At 41.6% G+C, this 17,967-nt stretch overlaps 1 protein-coding gene across 5 annotated transcripts in view; it reads right to left on the bottom strand.

Moving 5' to 3' along the window:
• MAP4K3 (mitogen-activated protein kinase kinase kinase kinase 3) overlaps nucleotides 1-10,118 on the bottom strand; it is a 141,466-nt gene extending 131,348 nt beyond the window's left edge. For 3 of the 5 annotated variants that reach the window (XM_019742621.3, XM_019742630.3, XM_019742638.3), the window contains exon 1: nucleotides 9,697-10,117. In XM_019742621.3, coding sequence (XP_019598180.1) covers nucleotides 9,697-9,792 — 96 coding nt within the window. In that variant the 5' untranslated portion in view covers nucleotides 9,793-10,117. Of the gene's footprint in view, nucleotides 1-9,696 lie in introns of all 5 variants that reach the window. The other 2 variants (XR_012496304.2, XM_019742613.3) reach the window with 1 other exon arrangement.
• Nucleotides 10,119-17,967: the final 7,849 nt, after the last annotated feature.

Raw genomic sequence — 17,967 nt, 5'->3', positions numbered from 1 at the left:
CCACAGCAAGAAAATAATGAAACCTTACAGATCTCTTTATTTTCTAATAAAACATCCAAACTTCATTATAGCTTCCTTTTCTCAACTTTACTGTCTTCGTAACTAACATCATTCTGCAACTATGAGTATTTATTTATTTGAACAAATATTTATAAAGCAATCAGGCATAAGACTGTGCAATCAGGCGTAAGACTGTGATGCCCTTTGAATCATCTTTCTCCATCTCCACATTTCTCCATAAAGCTGTGTCAAATTTTTCTCCGAGATGCTTCTCCATCTGCTCCTCCCTTTCCACTCTTTACTTCTATTTATCTTGTCTGTTTATTTTGTAGGCAATGCATCACCACTTACCTCACCCTTAGTTAACTTCACATAATCTTCTAGCACAATTCTGGGATTCTTTTTTGAGGGTCGAAAGGTCAAAACTATTTTCACAGTAATACTAAAATGCCATTTGCCCCCTTTTATTGTGTTGATACTTGCACTAATTGTGCAAAATCAATTGTGGTCAAACAGCACAAATCAAGGCAGCAGGATTCTTCACTTCTGTGCACTCAGGAGTAAAAAAAAAAAGCCTGTTTGTTTCACTTAAGAATGCCCTTGTTGAAGCATACACATAATTAATTTTATTACATTTTGACCCTTGTATGCATGTCATTTTAAGATTCTGTTTGATGAAATTCTGGATACCAAAGTGCTATGGTTGTCTCCAAGACTGAGTTGTAAATTGAACTAGCTACTTTTTCTACAGATACCATTTTTACTTGAAAGAACCGACAAACTGATTATTCATGCCTAGATATTTGATATTTCCTTGAAAATGAACTAAATGAATTTGTCACTTCAATGAAAAAAAGTACAGTATTTGTTGCAAGTGATACATTTAGTAATTTCAAAAAGAAATCTGAATCTTGGAAAACTTCTTTCGTCAAACCTTAAGACTTTTCTGATGAGAAGAGCGATGATTTTTTATATTGTATAATGAAATTGGCAACTTTGGGAAAATCTGGCTAACTCAGTGAACCTATATTTTCCAAATGACTCATGCATCCTGTTAAAAAAGGTCATGCAAGGGTAAAAAAGATCCATTTTAAGACCAAGAGAGACCAATAATCTGCATGTTAACGTAACAACAGGAAAGGTTTATTGATATGGCCTTAGATTCCATATTGCAACTAACTTTTAATTTCCCCTTTCCCCACCTCCCCCCACCTCCCCAGTTCAAGACATTGTTTCTTAGTCTAGTTGAGACAGAAACAGCTCCCTGGCCCATGCTGGTATTATGAGCCTTGCGCTCCCCCGGCTGAGGCAGTCGGTTGCCGGTCGGCGGTCGGCTGCTCACAACAGCTCTCCCCAGCTGCCGGCCACTCACGCTGGCTGCTGGACACTCATCACGACAGCACACAGCAGCCCCGTGGCAGCACTCAGCGGCCCCCCGCAACCCAGCTCCAGGGAAAGCTGTTGTTCACAATCTTAGCTGTAGAGGGCGCAGCTCACTGGCCCAAGTGGGAATCGAATGGCGACCTGGGCGTTAGGAGTACAGCACTCCAACCACCTGAGCCACCCGGCCAGCCTACAACTAACTTTTACTTTTAAGAAGCTACCAATTGTCAAGTTGTGGAGAAGCATCGGAAGAAAATAACCACAATTATCTAAAAAGGCTACTAAAATATCTTCCTTTGCCAACTACATACATGTGAAAGACCGTATTTTCTTCATGTATGTCAACAAAACAAAGTATCCCAATAGAATGAAGCAGAACTGAGAATCTGCTGTCTTCTATTTAAACAGATAGAGAGATATGCAAAATATACAACAATGCCATTCTCCTCACTAAATTTTTTGTTTGGAAAATAGTTATTTTTCATAAGAATGTCACATTTATGTTAACATGTAATAGGTTTATTATTCCTTTTAATAAACTGACATTTTTAAAATATCTCAGGTATAATTGCTAACATAGGCAATAGCAATAGATATAAACTAACAAACAACTTTGGGGTTCTCAATAATTTTTAAGAGTGCATAGGGGTTCTGAAACGAAAAAGTTTGAGAATTGAAGATTCTATTTAGCAGATATTTCTGTCGTTCCTCTCTGATCCGTTCTCATTATGATTGTCAGAATAATCCTGAGCACTTTTAACATTATTAGTCCTTGTACAAAAGCCTTAAGAACTCCTAAATATCCTATTGCTTCATATCTAAATAACTTTACCTGGCTTTCAAGCAGTTTATAAATTGGCGCTACCTCATCTAGCAAATCTTAATTGTCCACGCCCCTCAACACAAGCCTTCCACGTTAGTTGGTCCTATCTTTTAGTCTCCAAGCCTTTAGACCAGTAAACTCACCTGGAATGGCCCCGTCCACACCCCATGCACCTCCTCTGCTTTCCTCCTCTCTTCCTGCCTCCTCCAACCTATGTACACTTTACCCATCCTTACGGGCCAGAGGGCAAAAAGGACAGTGCTTTGAATGTTAAGCTTAACATTTTGTAGGCAATGAAGAGCAGATTCTTTGAGCAGGGGAAGGTGGATGATTTACACACAAAGAACTTGCTTACTACCTCAAATTTCTAAGATGAGTTTAAACAAAGTAATGCCTAAATTTATGGTCAAATCTAGAGTTTAAAAACTCAGGTAGGCAATACATTGTCACATTAGGAATCCAAACCTATAATCTCAGTTCAAGGCAGCTGAAATTCTGAAACGTGGCATTATCTTCCAGAACAAAAAAAGAATGGTAAAAACAAAGCTAAAACAGAAAATAAACATGATTTCTTCTCTTGAACCTAAGGCCTTTTGGTATTGATGAATAAAGTTTTCTTCCTAAAAGCCAAATTTAATTGCATTTTCAAAAAAAACAAAATAAAAGTAATATGCAATAGCTACATATATTTACTAGTCTAAAGGTCTTTAGTTTAAAATGACAAAGTATCTTCATGTGCATATAACAGCTATGAACATTGCTTAATATGTAGAAGATACTTAAATTAAGCTTACTGATTTAGATTAGGTTGAATAATAATAATCCACAATGCTTACTTCATTCTGTACCCACTCATGCCAGAGCTCTAGATCAAGCCCAATGCCACCTCCTCTGTAACACCTGCTGTGATTTCTCCCAACGAGAAACAAAGATCTCCTTCCCCTGAAAGCATTCAGCACACGTCTTTTCCCTCTAATGTCAATTCATTCATTCCACAAATATTTACTGAGAGTCTAATATGTACCAGGCACTCTTCTAGGTTCTGGGGATACAGTAGAACAAAACCAAACCACTGGCTTCCTGGATTCGCACTCTAGTGCAAAGAGAAAGGCAATAGACAAGTATCAGGCGATGCACACTATAATGAAAACTGGAAAGAGTAAGGAGTAGAGATGAATTTTCTATGAAGCTAACAAAACTTAAAAGTTCAGGACCCCTCACTTGCATGGGCCTTGAAGAGTGTTGAAAAGTCACTGGGACATGAGGCCTAAGCTCGGTGACTTGCTCTGAAAACCAAGTATCAAAGCCCATATCTTTCTCTTTTTATGTTACTATTATAGTTACTAACATCCTTGTATTAGATATAAAGTTAGTAGTACTTGGGGAAAAAAGTTACTGGGACATAGAACATTACAGATGGGGAGAAACAGCCAGGTTGTCAACAGGAAACATTTTATGAGAGCATTTCTGATTAAATGCCTACAGAGATTTCAGAGGAAAAGGATGACAGTGTTTTGTTGGAACATCTTTTGTCATTCTAAATAAATACTTACTTTCATACCTAATTTTTTATTCTAATTTATTTGTTTTCTTAATGAGCCCCTCTCCCCCCAAACTATAAACTTCAGGCCTTTACAAAATCTGGATCCATATCTGCTAAAGAAAGAAAGTGAGGGCAGGGTGTTGTTTTATAAAAACACTGAGCTGAGATCTGAGAAAAATGAAGCAGCAAATCATACAGGCATTGGCCGAAGGAAGAATTCAGGCACAGACAGCAAGTACAAACATCCAGAGGCAGAAGCATGAAGGGCAGGGTAGGTTAGGAGGTCAGCAGCAGGAGAAATATTTAATAATAAATAATACTAGATACTAACAGCAATTAACAATTACTGAGTATTCTGTGTCAGGCACTGCCCTAAGCAGTTTTCTAAGCATCTCCATTTACAACTGAGGAAACGGAGGCAGAGAGAGACCGAGTAAGTAATTGGCTGCTGGGTGGTGAAACTAAACAGAGTGACTCCAGAACCCAGCACTAAACTGGCTATGCTATAGAGAGTCAGTTGTCCGGATACTGGAATGTCTAGATAATGTCTCGGACAGTAAGAGATTTAACACACTAGAAAAGAAGAAATCAACAAGCTTTTGATCTCAAACTAGGATAACTAAAAGTAGGTACACATTTTATGTCCCTGTAAATACCTAGTACCAAGTCTTGGTATTTTTGCTACTTCACCCACACATTTCCACTAACACATTTCATTTCACATTATAACGATTCAATGTAGGATGGTTGTTCAGTGCACTCTCAAGAGAGAACTACCAACTATTCATTCTCAATACAAAATAATGCATTAGATTTTCTTGCACAAGTAAATGTATATACACAGATCAAATCTGGGAGGTAAGTACTTCCTTCAGGGAATCAGATCCATATCAAAATCAGATAGCCTGGGGTGCTTTTGTTTTTTTTAAGTGCTCTAGAGAAATTATCCCACAGTCTGTTCCATTGTCACTTTTCATCTGAAACTACTGCTGAGAAAGTCTACCTTAATTTACCTTAAATATTCAATCTATCTTTCCAAAGTTTAGGACCATTTCCTCTGATTGCTCCTTTAGACTTCATTCTCCATGGAAGTCGAAATGAGCATAACCCCAAATAAACATGTTTTCTTTTCCTTCAGCAGCTCTTTCCTAAATGCTTAAGGTCTTCACGTCCCTCATCAGAGGTGAGGTTTCAGAACTGAGTTTTCCAGAAGTATTCTTATAAATCCTGACTATAATAAAAGAATTGGTGTTTGATGTTATTCAGAACACCTTGAAAGATGCAGTTACAAATAATTCACTAAATACTTAACACATACATTAATTTCCTGGTTTCATAGCTCAATCTTCAATTTTTCTCCTGTCACTTTCACAGAGAGTCCAAGTGTAGACTACAATGGGAATTCTACTTTGGAGGTTAGCAACATTGCAGCCTCTGCTTCAGAGGAAATGGCCTCTAAACACACATAGATAAAATCAGTATCAACATTTCCAAAGCATGTTCTACAAGACACTAACTAGTTCTAAGGACAAGCAATATTGCTATAGAGAAAAAGAATCCCATATCGTGTTTCCCTGAAAAGAAGACCTAGCCAAACAATCAGCTCTAATGCGTCTTTTGGAGCAAACGTTAATATAAGACCCGGTATTATATTATATTATATATTATATTATATTATATTATTATATTATATACCCGGTCTTATTTTACTATAAGTAAAACAATATAGTAAAATATCTTATAGTAAAATAAGACCGGGTCTTATATTATGTTTGCTCCAAAAGACGCATTAGAGCTGATTGTCTGGCTAGGTCTTATTTTCGGGGAAACATGGTAGTTAAGTAAGTTTGGAGTTTGCTGGTTTTTTGACCATAGGACTTCTCATTCTCAGTCTTCAATATACTCACAGTATTTCTTTCCCTGGAGCATCCCAGCCACACAAGGAAAATGCCTACAAAATCCAGTCTGGAAGTGAAAGATAATGCCAAGGTCTCAAGTCTTATCAGTAAATTGTCCATCTTGGGGCTTTTGGCAAAAGTGGGATATGAGGAAAGGTACACACTTGGAGAAAGATGGAGTGTCTAAGATCAGCTGGAGGCTAGAGCTCGAGAGAAAGCGTAAGGCTGGAGCCATGTGGGCGGGTTCACACGGACCTGACTAAAGACAGGAGACCAGGTAAGATACTTCCTGAGAAACACAGTAAGACTGGTCCTTCAAAACATCCTTTGCCTCGCCCTATCTCCAGCTTTTGTATCTTCTGCTTCTCTCTAGACAGCAGGCCATGAACACTTTAAGGGTAGGAATAATACCAATTAAACTGGAAAACTGCCTGGGAGAAGAGCACAATGCATGTGAAAATCTTATTAATACAGATAAATGTTGACAGTGTGAGCTGCTAAAAATAAATAAATAATTAATTAACCTGCCTAATTTCTCCAAAAATATGCTTTCAAATGACAAACCTATGGATCCTTCATTCTTTCTATTTGAGGATCATTGACTTCTTTGAGAATGTAATGAATGCTATTAAGTCACTTTTCCAGAAAAACACATTAAGCCTATTAATTTCAGAGGACTTCATGGCCCTATTGAGGACCAAACACAAAGCTCCCTCTAGGTGTTAACGCCTAGGTCCATAGGTAACCCTGGCTACATATAGTTCATCTCACTGACAGTTAAAGCCTGCAGAGTTACAGAACATTTAAAAATAAGTATAGTTTTTAAAAACAAAACAAAAACTATTTTCATATACTTTAAGACAGTGCAGAGGAAATGCATATTTGCATTTTTTGGCCTAGAAAAAATAAAACCTTATTTGTTAAATAAAATTCAAGTCACTTATTTAACATCATAAGCAGAAGGGCAGATGATGGTAATACTTTCACAACAAAACAACTCTGAGAGGCTAAAACGATTTTACAAGGTTACATAGCTGATAAATTCCAGATCTTCCACATGCTTGTTCAGTGATTTTTTTTTTTACTAAACCACGCCACCTTAAATAGAATAAGCGCATTATTACACTGGGTAAGAACAGTTTTCAAAGTAAAAATCCCTTAAAACACCAACCTTCTAAGAATGACTCTAATTAGGTCTCTTAAGTATTTCCTTAATCCAATCATTCCATTTTAGCACCTAAACCCTGACATATTAAGATGCAAAGATACAGTGGCTTTTAAAAACAAACCCTCTAATGCATTCACTCCTCTCTAATCAACATAATTGGTATAAATAAGAAAAATGTAAAACAGCAAAACAAATACAAAAAATGTTATCTTTATAGCATGACATGATTACAGACAAAAATACAAAGAGTTTCAACTGTGGGTTATTTAGCAAGCAGGGTGTAGGATGCCAAAAACCACATGGAGTTTTTCTGCTTTGGGCCACTGGTATTGGAAGAGTCTGGCTGGCAGGGATCAAGCATCTATTATCTTATGTCCGCTTGGCAGATGACGAAAACAACAGTGAGGCCTGGATGCACAGCAGGAGTTAGGTATCCCAACTACTACTACTTAAAGATCCTCTATAACTCAGAGTGTGGCTACAACTAAAATGCTGAACTAAATGTGTGCCTCAGTTTCTCCACCGGAAACTCAGTAATATATTATCTGCCCATATCCTATCTGTATAGAAGCAGTGCTGCCTATTGGTCAAGAACGCAGTTTCTAAAGCTAACTGGTTTGAATTTTGGCTTTGCCACCTACCAACTTTTTAGTAAGTTACTGTAACCTCCCTGTGCCCCATTTTCTTCAACTGCAAAATGGAGTTAACAACAGTATCTATTTCATTGGGCTGTTGCGAGGATTAAGTAAGTTAATACATGGAAAAATCTTAGAGCAGTGTCTGGCAAGTAATAAGCACTCTATGAATGTTAGTTTTTATTATCATTATTTTAAACAGACGATAAGATTACTCAACTTATACATGTATTGCACACAGATGTCCTTAGGCAAGTATAGGCGTTAATTTGTTTACTTTTTAATCATGTGGCTTAACTACCAGCTTTTTTCCCCTAAATATAGTAAATATTGGCCAATTATTCTTACTTACCGTACACACTGCCACCTGAGACTTACACAGTAGCAAAGTTTTAGTTAACTTCATGTAAACACAACTAGACTCTTAACGAGTTGTAAACTATTTGGGTCCATTCACTTCAATTTTTATAATCAGCCCCCAAGTCCAAAATGCAATCATGGTTATTTTTACCTTAACTATTGCAATGGCTTCCTAACTGCTCTTCCCCTTCCAGTATCCACTCTGCACACTGCAGTAGGTACCGCACATCTTTTAAAAATCCAATTCTAATTTCACTCCCCTACTTAAAACCCTGCAATGGCTCCTCATTGTCCTAAGAAGCCTGACCTCATTACAAGACCTGAGAGACCTGCGTGATCTAGGGCCATGCCTCTTCGGTTGCTCAAGCCATACTGTCATTCTGGTCATTCTTTCAAATACTTACCTCAGGCCTCAGAGCCTTCACAGATTATGATCTCTCCATCTGGCATAAACCCCTCTCCCCATTGCTTCTGACTCCCCAAAGGAAATCAGGTCCTCCTGTTACGTGCTCTCATAACCCTCATCTTAATCCTCTCTTCTTTGCAGCACAAAATAAAACTGCAATACAATAATTATTAAATGATTGTTTAACGTTGTTCTTGTCCAAAAAAAATATAAACTCCAAGTAAGACTTGGGAACATGTCTTTTACTGCTACACTCCACGTGCTTTGATGCACAGTACCTTATATATAATAGTAGGTGTGCACAATACACCTGTCTATGGGGGAAAATTGGTAAGTGATGGTGAAAGGCCAAACATCCACAAAATACTAATGCAGAATATTGGCTGCACGGTATTAAATATCCAAGTTACCATATGCACTGCACTGGAATTAAAGTAAAAACCTATTGCTTAAACGTGATGAGCAAAGTAAAGTTAAGGCTAAACTTTTCAAAGTCAAATTAAGTTTCCTTGTGCATCCTCAGGTGTTCTGTGAAACAGGAGGAGTTCCACTTCAGTTACCAGTAAGAAGAGACACAACTAAATCAAGACTGCTGCCACATTTGGCACTATCCTCCTCTCTTCTTGGCAGCCTCTGCGAGGCCAAGAGTTGAGCTGGCCAGGGAAGAGTGATTTATCTCCCACATTTAGAAGTGGTCCCTCTACAACAGGAATGCTGTACTACTCATGAGCTTTGAATTCTAACCTTGTCCAACCAGTACCTTTCCGAAGTATTCAATTCATTCAAAAAGAATGAATCCTATGTGTCACTGAAACAAACAACTTTAATAAGGCATCAAAGTCCAGTTCGACTTGGAGAAAACAAAGTTGCTCTTTCCTTAAAAAAAAAAATAATAATAATAATAACCACGCTAACTAGATCTCTTTCACAAAAGAAAGCCATGACTCCGAAAATTGAAAGACACTGGTATGCGGATGCTGAGACTGAAGGCTGAGGGGCTATCTACGTCCGGAGGTTGCCAAGTGCAGTAACTACCACAGGGCCTGGTGGGCAGCAGTTCCCAGCCCACAGCGGATAATGCCAGGTCTGTGTGAAGCACGCAGGTTTGACATACGCCAAACCCCTGCTGTCTGGCTCGTCGCACTGACCCTGCCTATGCAACAAAAGCCCAGCCTCTCTCTGCTCCACGAAGAGCAGAGTTGCCCGCTCGCGTTCAGCCCTTCCCGGGCAACGCGCGTCTAGGGAAGGGCTCAGGTAAGACCTTGGAGTCTCGAGGTTAAACGTTTCGCCCTTTGTTGGCTCCAAGGCATCGGAGCCCTGGGAGCCCATTCCGCCTCCTCCCCCACAGCTCCCGGTAGCCAGCGTCTCCCGCGGAGAGACAGCGCGGACTCCCAACGCCCAAGCTCCGGGGCGCCCCCGGCCCTCCCCGCCTCGGGTCCGGACCCCGCGGCCTCGGCTGCGCGCGGCCCCTCGCTTTTACCTTGTAGACGTCGCCGTAGGTGCCACTGCCGATGCGCTGAATCAGCTCGAAGTCCTCCTGCGGGTTCCGGCGGGACAGGTCGAAGCCGGGGTTCATGGCGGGCCCCGGGTGCCCCCCGCCTCCCTCCCGGGCAAGGGAGGGGGGGCGCTCAGGGGGCCACACGGAGAGTGGGAGCCGCGGCCGGCCCCCTGCTCCCCCGGCGGTCACAATCGCCCGGCTGCACGCTGCGGCCGCCGCCGCTCCCCTCACGCCGCCGCGGCTGCGGACGACAACGACCTAGCTAACCGTCCCCGCCCCCCTCCCGCAGCCCGCGGCTGGGCCGAAAACCCCGGTCACACCCACAGGGAGAGGAGAACGCTCGCAGCCCCTAGCTCGGCGTGAAACTCCAACATGGCTTCCGCCTTCGCCGCTCCTCCCCCTCCCCTTACTCCGGCTCCTCCACCCTCCTCCCCCCTTTCCAGGCTCCAGCCCGACTGCGCAGCCGCGATCCCGGAGGAAGCGCTCCCGGGCCTCGCGCGCGCCCGACCCATGCGCGCTCAGGCTCTGCGCGCCTGCGGGGCGGTAGCTGGCGGCCCCGCGATACCCCCGGGGGAACCGCTGCAGCTTTGTCGGGCGCGAAGTCGCACCCGACGGCAGCACCGGGGGAAGGACAGGCAGAAAGTAGCTCCTATTCGCTTGTGATTCCCAGGTTTTGACGGTGCCGGATCAGGTCCCACTCCTAAGCAAGTAGTATAGTTGTAATTTGCAAGACGGCCACTGTCCCAAGCTGCTTTTTTAGAAGCAGCTACATCTAGGACACAGCCGAGTGAGTACCTCAGCCCTTCTGGGATTGCGGGGGGAACGGGATTCCCTGAGAAAAGTGAGCTGTGCTTGTTCCGACACTCGGGCCCTTGGAGTTAGCCTGCAAAAGAGGACTGGCCAGGAGAGCAGCCTGGGAGGCGTGTGGAGTGGGTAGACCTTGGGAAGCTCTGGGGGGTAAAACCCTTTGAGCTGCCGACTGCCAGCCAGCCGGTCGGTGTAGAGGGCGTGGGAGGCAGGCAGAAGACAGTACTGAAGCAGTGATTGACCTTCTCACCAGACACGTTTGGATTATCAGAGACCTGGGCGGGGACTCTGCAAGCTGTCCAGCAACCTTGCAAAGGAGAGGTGGCAGAGGGTGGAGCATGGACAAGTTCCATTCCTGCACCTGAAACGTAAACACATGATGATCCGGAAGCTCTTTAGTTTGCCTACCCCAAAGCCCCACCCGACTTAAGACCCAGATTTTGAGCATTACATCCAATCTATGTGGACACTAGTGCCAACTGTTAATACCTGTCCAAGAAAGCATGTGGATATGGAGGGTTAATTTTCTGTTCTCCATAAATTGCCCACTAGGCGTTTCCAAAAACTTGAATCAAGTAGGTGATGGCCACTTGGGCAATACTACTTTGGAGTGTTGTTTCAGAAATGCTTTCCTAGAGTTAGCTCAGTTGGTTAGAGCATGGTGCTAGTAATAAAACCAAGGTTGTGGGTTCTATCCCCACATGGCGCACTGTGAGTTGTGCACTCCTTAAAAACAAACAAACACCCTCATTTAAAGAAATGCTTTCCTACTACCCTTAAGCACCACACCATTCTGACCACTAATATTCCCTAGTGCCTGCTGGTGCCTGATAAACTAGATCTCATCAAACCTGTTAGGGATAAAATAAATATACTCAAACAATAGTTAAGCGAACTACTTACAGTTAACTGCTTCATACATTAAGTCCTTTTGCTTACAGTAAGATTGCATATTTACTAAATTCCCAGAGAAGTTGTTTACTAAGTATCTATTGACCAAAAGATGTTAGACATGACTATTTCTTCACCTATACGAGTAGCCTTTCAATTTCAAATTTTTAATTATTTTACAGCATCAGTAATATGAGCATATTATTTAAATTGCTGCCCTATGAATACTTATCATTGGATTTCTTCTGGATGGATCTACCTTAAGGCTCTGGTATCTTGAGAATTAAATTCCTGACTGAATGTTATTCCCTGGCTAAGGATCCTGGATTTGCCTGTTTAAGGCACTTGCTGGGGCCCAGAGTACAGGCCTTCCTTCTGCTTGTCCACATTTGGAGAATTGTTTGGCCTCTTTAAGACAAACATGAGGATAATTAGCCCAGGATTCAGATAAGCAGACCTAACAAACTATCCCAAACAGGAACCAGTTCTGCTTTCTTTTTCTGCCTTTTTAATGCCAGAATGCCAAATTCTCAGGATTCTCAGGACTGAGTGCTGCACAAGAGCGTTCTAATGGTTTCAGTGTTTTGTTTGCTAGGATTATCATCTGTGCAGATAACTTTGCAGTTGCATCACTAATAGACTTCTTTCAAAGGGAAAAGACATTTCAGTAGGGTTGGAACAGTCTTTCAAGTTTTGTTTGTTCCATTTTGGCAGGACCAAGCCAGCCCTCTTGAAAAGAGATAGATTTTCATGTAAGGGACTGACTTGCCATATAAATATATACATATGGCAAATGGTTTCAACATAAATAAAAGGGCTTGTGCAATTAACTGCTCACAAAGAATAAAATATTTTGTCCTTTTTGATATATACACACAGGAAACTCCGATGTCTTTTTTTTTTTTAACTTTTATTTATTTAAGTGGTTTTTTCAGGACCCATCAGCTCCAAGTCAACTAGTTGTTTCAATCTAGTTTTGGAGGGCGCACCTCTCAGTAGCCCATGTGGGGATGGAACCGGCAACCCCTTGTTGTTAAGAGCACAGCGCTCTAACCACCTGAGCTAGGTGGCCGACCCTCCCCCGACTTCTTTTTTTTCTCTAACACTCCTTAACTTTGCTGCAAGTAACACTAATGATCACACTTTCTTTGAATCAGAGAAATAGCTTCCCTCTTCTATGATTAGATGCATCCTTAGAAATCATCTAATCTTTTTGATTCAAGAACTGCTTCTACAGCATGTCTCCTGGGTTTACTGCTGCTTGAATATAGCAGGTCCTGGAACTTAACTCTTATGTACTTAACAACTTAACAATTAGCCTATGGTAAATTGGTGGAGGAAGTTAAGAGAGAATTTAATGTACCTTCACTGTAAGTGAGAAATTAACGTACCCTCAGTGAAAGGGAACTCCCTGCTTCTAAAGTAATCGTCTGGCCTCGTTATGAGATAGTGTTAGTGAATGATCATAACAATAATAGAAAATAGTAATATCTAACATACCAAGTGCTTACAAGTTGCCAGGAACTGAGTCAAATATTTTCCATGTATTATGTCACTTAATTCTCATAGCAACCTGATGACATAGGTATTATTATCTCTATTTTTTCAGGCACAGACAAATTAAGCTGCTCAAAGTAACACAGAAAACTGAAATTTGAACAGAGGTAGTATGACATGAAGGCCAGACCCTTAGCCGGTAGTGTATACTCTGCTTTACAGAACACTTTTTAAAATTTTTCTTACGCTAAGCCAAAATCTTCCTCCCTGTCGTGCATGTAGAGTCAACGATTATTAGATTGTAGTGGTATAGAATACAGAGAAGAAAAGCCACAGTGCCTACCCTCGAGGAGTTTGCAGTCTCACAATACTGTGAGAAGCACAGAAGAGGTGCATTGGTGCAGACAGGAAGATATAGGAAAGATATCAAAGCTAAATCTTGAAGAATGCATTGGAGTTAGCCAGACAAACAAAGGGGAGGTGCTACACTCCAGGCTGGCCCCTTAGCCCCAGCCCTTTAAAGTACCCACGCATGTAGTTAGGTAGCACACAGTAGGGAGCACATAAAGGCTAAGATGGGCAGTAGTAGTTGCCAGCATATCCAGACCATTCTTCTGTTAGCCTGTCTCTCACGGGTCTGTGACTTAGGGATTCCTTGGTGTTCACACCAGCTCTCTGTTTCATTCTCAGGACCTCTTGTCTAATAATAAGCCACCGGCTTATTGACCTCACACCCACCACTCACATTCAACATAACCACTGCTCACATTTTCTGGACACCAACAGCTCTGGGAAAGGAATACTCAGCAAGCTCTAACTCAAAAGAGACTCACTACAACCAAAACATCCACCAAGGGAGGAGAATCAGACCCAGACATGTATGTGAAACAACATGGCAAAAGGTTCTAGGAGGTTATATAGCCTAACCGAGCACAGCTCTGAGCCATGCTACCTGAGTTTAAATCTTGTCTCTGTCTCCTTACTGAATGACCTTAGGAAATTATTTCAAACTGGGACTGTTATAAAGAGTCAAAAAGAAAATACATGTAGTGCCTGGCACCATGGGAAACCCACAAAGTATTAATTACTATTATCTTGAATATATTTTAGAACATTTTAAAAGGTAACAGTTGTGAGGATGAGGATGTAGATATGGTTTAGGAAGCAAATGCAATTATATATATAAGAGACCCTGAATTAAAGCTGGAGATGCTGAGGACGGAGAGAAGGAAAAGAATCCAGGAGATCTTTGGAAGATGGAATTAACAGGTTTAGGGAAGTGAGGACGCAGGCAGAGACATGGGTAATATGCAGGCTTCTGACTTAGATAATTGGGAAGATCCCAAAAAAGGTGATTGCATTTGCCATAATAAGGTTATTTGGGGGAGGATTTTAGCACTGGATCAGAATAGATGATTCTCTTTTCTACCTGTTAAGTTTGATGTGTTCAACTAGAAATGTAAAATTAGTGATAAATATGTAGGATTGACACTTAGAAAAGATTTCAGGACTAATTTTTAAATTTTAGGAATCATAGTTCAGAAATATTTATTGAGCATGTATCATGTGCCAAACTAATTAGTTTCTGGCAGTGCAATAGGGCATGGTCCCTGAATTCAAGTTGGAGGTACAGACAAATTCTTATAGTGAGATAAGAATGGGGTGCAGGGAAGCAGAGCCAGAAGGAGATCCTAGATGCTCTTTGTGAAACCAATACATATTTTTAAATTTTCTTTAAACCAATATTTTTAAAAGCATGTACTCAACATTTATTTACAGAGGAGGTAGAACTCTGCATGGGGAGTAGGTGGAGATGGAAGTTCTGAAGTGTCAGCTCTCAGCTTCCACTGTGTTACTCTGAGCGATTCATCTCTGCTCCCGCCTTTGCATACCTCTTAGCACAGGGTTTCTCAATAGAGGTTTTGTTAGCATTTGGGGTAGGAGAATTCTTCCTTGTAGGGGACTATCCTCAGGCATTATAACCACCCTGCCCCCCATGTTGCTCCCACCCATACTGACATGAACAACAACAACAAAATGGCCACACGTATTTCTGGATGCCTGGGTTTGGGCGGGGGGGGGGGGGGGGGGGGGTTTGGGGGTTGTGACTGGACTGAGAATGTTTGCCTATCATATCTCTTCGGAGAACTATCACCCACACCAAACTATTTATTATAGTATTCCTTTCTATTTCATGCAGTATGTATCCCAAGAGAAGTCTTGATATATAAAACATTGTTTCTCTTACTTCATTTCCAATATTTAGTACCCAAGTGATGTTTAACTGCCCTCTGTAGATTCACAACCATAATTCCACCTGCCCTTTTACAGATAGTTCCTGGGATCACATAAGAGGGCACGGAATCTAGTCTTTGCAGATTATTGAAGTCTTCACAGAGGAAGGAACCACTAAGCTGAGACTTAAAAGACAAGTAGAGAATTAGACAGGCAAGTAGCTACACTCCATACCATGGGTAGAAAAGTTACACTCAAAGAAATGAAAAGCATTCTCTTTGGGGTGAATAACAGATGTGTCTAGAGTGGTAAGCAGGGGTCCGTCCATGAAGGGGCATGTAAATCATGTTACATAATTTCGATTTCTTATTGAGAACAAAAGGAGATATTGAGGGGTTTTCAGCAATAGGAATAGCGTAATCTTAACTTGTGCCTTAGATATATCCCATTAGCTGCAGCATGTAGAATGAATTAGAGGCTGATGGCAAGACTGGAAATGAGATGGGAGAATAGTTAGGAGACCCTTTCAGTAGGTAGTCCAAGAAAATAATGGCCTGAATTAACATACGGAGTTAGCATTAACATTCAATGATGGTAGTATTTGAAATTGTGAGTTGAGATGACACCTCGTCGGGAAGATGTATGAAATAGGCAGAAAATGGTTTCCTAGAGAACCCCGACATTTGGAATGTGAGCAAAGGAGGCTAGGAAGGTGGCACCCAGTATGGTATGTGGAAATGAAATGGTGTGGCAGCCACAGGAGTGCGCCACTCAGGACGCCCCTCAAGGAAGCACTTGCTCTGAGGAGTGTAATGAATGGACAGCCTCCAGCCGTCATGTCTTTGGGATCCATCACAGAATTCATGCGGAGGTCCCCTTCTCCCCAGATGCTCCCAGCCAGGGAGAGCACGGTCACCATTCCTGCTCGATGCAGTTTCCTCTAATGAGCAGGCTTTGCTCTGGGCTCCCCCTTGGCCTGACTGCGCCTTCTGGGAGCTGCCTTGCAAACTGAGGCGTTTCCTCCTCACTCCTCCTTTCTTTCTCTCCCATCACAGGCAGGAAGACATGCATTGCAGTCTGAGAGTCCTCCCTCCCTTTCCCTGCTCCCTTTCCTCTTTATCCTTCACAGATGTGTCCACATAGAAGAATCTTGGACTTCTAATTCAATTTCACCAGCTACTGACCTAGTGTCAATGAAGCAAAGAAGAAGGGAATTTTAAGAAGAGTATTATTAACAGTGTTAAATGCCAAAGAGAAGTGACTGAGGAGGAGGGAAACAGAAAAGTGTCATTCGATTTGCCATTATGGAGTTTAGTGCTGACCTCTTGAAATTCATATTCCCTCTTCTGCTGGTGTCTCCTCCTACTTATATTCTCCCAGATTCTCATACATCATGATCTTCATACATCTCATCTGGACCCCCTCCTGTGGACACATTTGATAGTGTCTTTCTAAACTTTGGCACTAAGATTGAGCTCAGTATTCCAAATGCAGTCTGGTCAGTGTTCACAATGGGAGGATTATAATTACCTATTATCTGAACACTATAATGTAGCCTAAACTTTGGTTCAATTTTTTTTATAGCTGTAACAAACTCAGGGCCACTGTACTGCCCGATTCAGGGTATGCCATTTATATTATAATCTATAATTATATAATCCTCAACTCCAACCTGGCCCCTGGGTCCTGATCAGGAAACATCTCCAAAAAAACATGTTGGAATCAGATCATCAGAGGGGTTCTTGAACCCCCATTGCCCTAAAATGTCAGGGACAAGATACCTGGTCTCAAATCCTGCTGCCAATTTCCTGCCCTGCCAACAGTTTATCAGACCAGACACTCTCTTCTCATCACCACTCAGATAGAACACTACCAACAAAACAGCGTAGAGTACCTCTACCTAATATTGCTACTAGCTGAGATCTTACAAAGACGAGTAAGACAAGAACCTAGAACCTTATCTAGAGAGACAAGAACCTCCTATCTTAAGAAGCCATTTCAAGGGGGTGCTTTTTCACCTGTACTCTTGGTATTTGATATCTTTTTAGAGTCCAATAGTCCTTGGTGCAAGCTGCGTGAAAAATACACAACAAAATATCAAAGGATTGTAAGGAAGTGCATGCTGAGAAAGAGACTGAGAAATGCTGAGGTAATCTTATTGATGAAACTCCTGATTGTATTTACCTGTTATCCAATAATAGATTATAGCATTTCCCTGGTTCCCTTTCATACAACAACATCCAGACTAAATTCCCCTTAGTTACCTTCAGTTAAAGAGGGCCAGACTGAGTTGGCCCAGAACAAATATGGTTGCATACACTATTTCCAGAGTAGATTACTGCCCAGCATGTTACCCTGCTGCCCTTTTCATTAGAAGCTTTGTTTTAGTTACTCTTATCCCCTTAGGAAGACTCCAACACGCGCGCCCCACACAAAACCTGTAGTAAAGCAATTTACTCATAGATCTAGAAAGTTCATCTCTTTGGGGAAAAACAATCCATTAATTCAGTTCAAACCTGGATTGGAGTTTTTCTTGATCAAAACAGACAAAAATTAAAAGCTCAGTTAAATAAGTCAAATAATGTACCAGGAGGTTTTCATTATTCCTGCACACAGCTCAAGGTGGCTGTGAAGGGAACCCATTTCTTAAACTAACCCAGATCTCTGCCCCAAGAAGCAGATTCATTTGCTGGGTCTGAGCTCAGGGCAAAACCCATCTGGAACAAGGTGTGCTCCCTCTTGGTATTAGAACCTTAAGCCTGAAATCTGATCATCTGGGTTACTTAAAGATACTTTAAAAACATATATGTTTAAATAAGGACT

Source organism: Rhinolophus sinicus, chromosome 2 (assembly GCF_057876585.1).
Source record: "Rhinolophus sinicus isolate RSI-liver-muscle chromosome 2, RSI-T2T, whole genome shotgun sequence".
Classification (NCBI taxonomy): Eukaryota; Metazoa; Chordata; class Mammalia; order Chiroptera; family Rhinolophidae; genus Rhinolophus; species Rhinolophus sinicus.
This window is presented reverse-complemented; position numbering and strand designations above follow the sequence as displayed.